Source organism: Ixodes scapularis, unplaced genomic scaffold, assembly GCF_016920785.2.
Source record: "Ixodes scapularis isolate PalLabHiFi unplaced genomic scaffold, ASM1692078v2 PGA_scaffold0__279_contigs__length_252992795, whole genome shotgun sequence".
Lineage (NCBI taxonomy): Eukaryota > Metazoa > Arthropoda > Arachnida > Ixodida > Ixodidae > Ixodes > Ixodes scapularis.
Window position 1 is genome coordinate 10976602 of NW_024609835.1, and position 2426 is coordinate 10979027.

Here is a 2426-nt window from a genome sequence, read left to right on the forward strand (position 1 = left end):
TCTAAAAGTTGACGCTGGATACTCAAAATTCTATCGCGCTGCAGAACCCAGTGACCCCATCCCTGCCCGGTTCGATCTGGATGAGCATCGTATCGGCGTGTGATTGTGTATCACTACTGAGTGATGCATGTTAAAGACCCCGGGCTAGCAGTGGTATTGCACTTGCTAAATTTCTTGTATATAGCGTAACCAGTGTTGTCGCACCTTACGCTGCATGCATAAACACAAGCGTCGAATTTGGTTATTTTGTCACCCAGGTGAAACATGTAGATGCACCGGGTACTGGAGGCAAGGCAGTGTCCGCGCTCTAAGAAATCTGAAGCATCTACTTCACAGCAAAGCATTTAGGACAGCTCATCGCTGCAGTCAACGCAGGGATCTCGGCGAATGACGTGGCTGGGTATATGGCTTGCAAGAGCTACGCTGTGGCACTAAGGGTGACGTTTTAACATGCTCAGTGCAAAAGCGCAGACCGTTTTTTTAGACGTAAAACCATAAGCATTTTCTTAACCTCGTCATTTACCGACATTTCTAAATTGTACAATCGTGAACATTGCAAACTGGAACAGTACTTCGCGCTTCTGTGGTGTACCTGTCAGTATCTGAGTGCTGCTGTTCTATCTATGCGGGTCGCACGTTCGTCTGCTTTGTTTGCAGGTGTTGTGGTGACGTCAGAACGCCGAGCTCCGGTCGGCTCTTATCAAAGGATAGCGTGTAGACTTTAAGGCAACTTGCCTTGAGGTCTACCAACTATTTTTCAGTGAGAGCCAATCAGAGCTCGGAGTCATTCTGACGTCATCACATGCCCCTGCAAGAGAAGCAGACGAACTTGCGATCCGCATAGGAATGAAACGCGACGTTGAGGTCCCACACTTTGGTCTATTGAGCACATTGAAAGGTAAGAGAGCTCGGGAGAACCACAAGCGCCTGAAAGAGCAATGTTGGGTGTTTCAGTTCACGTTGTCCCCGGAGGTACAGTGCTCGCCAAACTTATCCGCAAGACGCGAACGGTCTCTAATCCCGTGGGAGCGCTATATTGGCAGCAGCCGAAGAATCGCCTCATAACGAAGCGCACAACGGGACAGCCTGAGCAGGAGAGGCCGCTCGCTCAAGGCCGAAATCAATGCTGAATCGCATACAATATAGAATGGCCTACGAGGCGATCGACGCTTTTTGTATTCTTTAATAGGAACATCAAATGCTTACTAGTTGAACCATCCAATCATTAACTGTTTCGACATTCACCTATACCTCATTGCTCGGAAAGGGGGCGATAAGTATACATTGGCCGGCAGTCAAAATAGCTTATGTGAATGGGCTAAAAGTAGTAACGTCGAATGCATTATTCGGTTAATAGATAGTTTGCTTACCTAATTTCAAAACATAAGCCAGAAATTCATTTTCAAAAACAGGACTACCGGAATCCAAGGGTTGCACGAGAAAAAAAGAAAACAGTCTGACTCGTTTCTAGAACAATTTATTTACAAAATGACGACTTTAGGAGGTGTGTTACTGCGGGGATGACTGCGCCTTGTAGATAGACTACCAGCCGTGGCCGTAACCACCGTAGCCGCCATATCCGCCGCCGTAGCCACCGTAACCTCCGTGGCCTCCATATCCTCCGAAGCCGCCATGGCCTCCGTATCCTCCGAAGCCCCCGTAACCACCGTAGCCGCCATAGCCGCCGTGGCCCCCATATCCTCTGTGACCATATCCGCCATATCCACCATATCCTCCACCGTAGCCTCCACCGTAGCCTCCACCGTAACCACCGTAACCACCACCGTAGCCGCCGAGGAATCCAGCAGTGACAGCGGCTACCGCCGCGACGAGGAGGGCAAGGACAAGCTGCAAAGAGTAAGAGCGATTGGCTGAGTCTCTGGAAGGGCTCGGGGAGGTCTCGGGTCATTGCCCGAAGTAACCAAGTCACGTAACAGATTCTCGATAACCCTATTTTATGCTATCAGCATATATAAAGCTATCTCGACACTATATCGACATTCGAAGTTATCACATAATTGAAGCTGTACTAATAAATCATGGGAGCTGATGTCTGTTTGTCGTGGAGGCCCAAGACTGAAGGAACGGAATAAAAGGCCGTACAACACAGACGCCTTTGCTTGGTTGCATCTTTGCCTCTTGGAGTTGTAAACGTCTTGCAGGCTCGACCCTAATAACGCGTAGTCACTATTCAACAAACAAACAAAATCTAGAAGCGTACTAGGAAAGGTACCACACTTGTTTCTATACAGACTACATTACTCGGGATATTAAAAGGCCCGTATGAATTTCAAATGTTGCCATGAAACTTTGGTAGGTAGGTCAATAAAGCTCCCTAGGACCATTTTATGAAAAAGACACCCCGTAAATATACTTCACGAATGAAATGCGTCCCAATGCCGGGCTCTGTTTCGTCCCCATATGGC

The 2426-nt window shown here is 48.2% G+C and overlaps 1 protein-coding gene across 1 annotated transcript; it reads right to left on the reverse strand.

The window, feature by feature from the left end:
- Window positions 1–1542: 1542 nt before the first annotated feature.
- On the reverse strand, window positions 1543–2130 carry LOC121836160 (neuropeptide-like protein 31). The gene is made up of 2 exons (XM_042290960.1): window positions 2104–2130; window positions 1543–1848 (listed from the first exon to the last, which is right to left on the reverse strand). The coding sequence occupies exons 1-2, from the start codon at window positions 2128–2130 to the stop codon at window positions 1543–1545; spliced, it is 333 nt and encodes a 110-aa protein (XP_042146894.1).
- Between the last annotated feature and the right edge of the window lie 296 nt (window positions 2131–2426).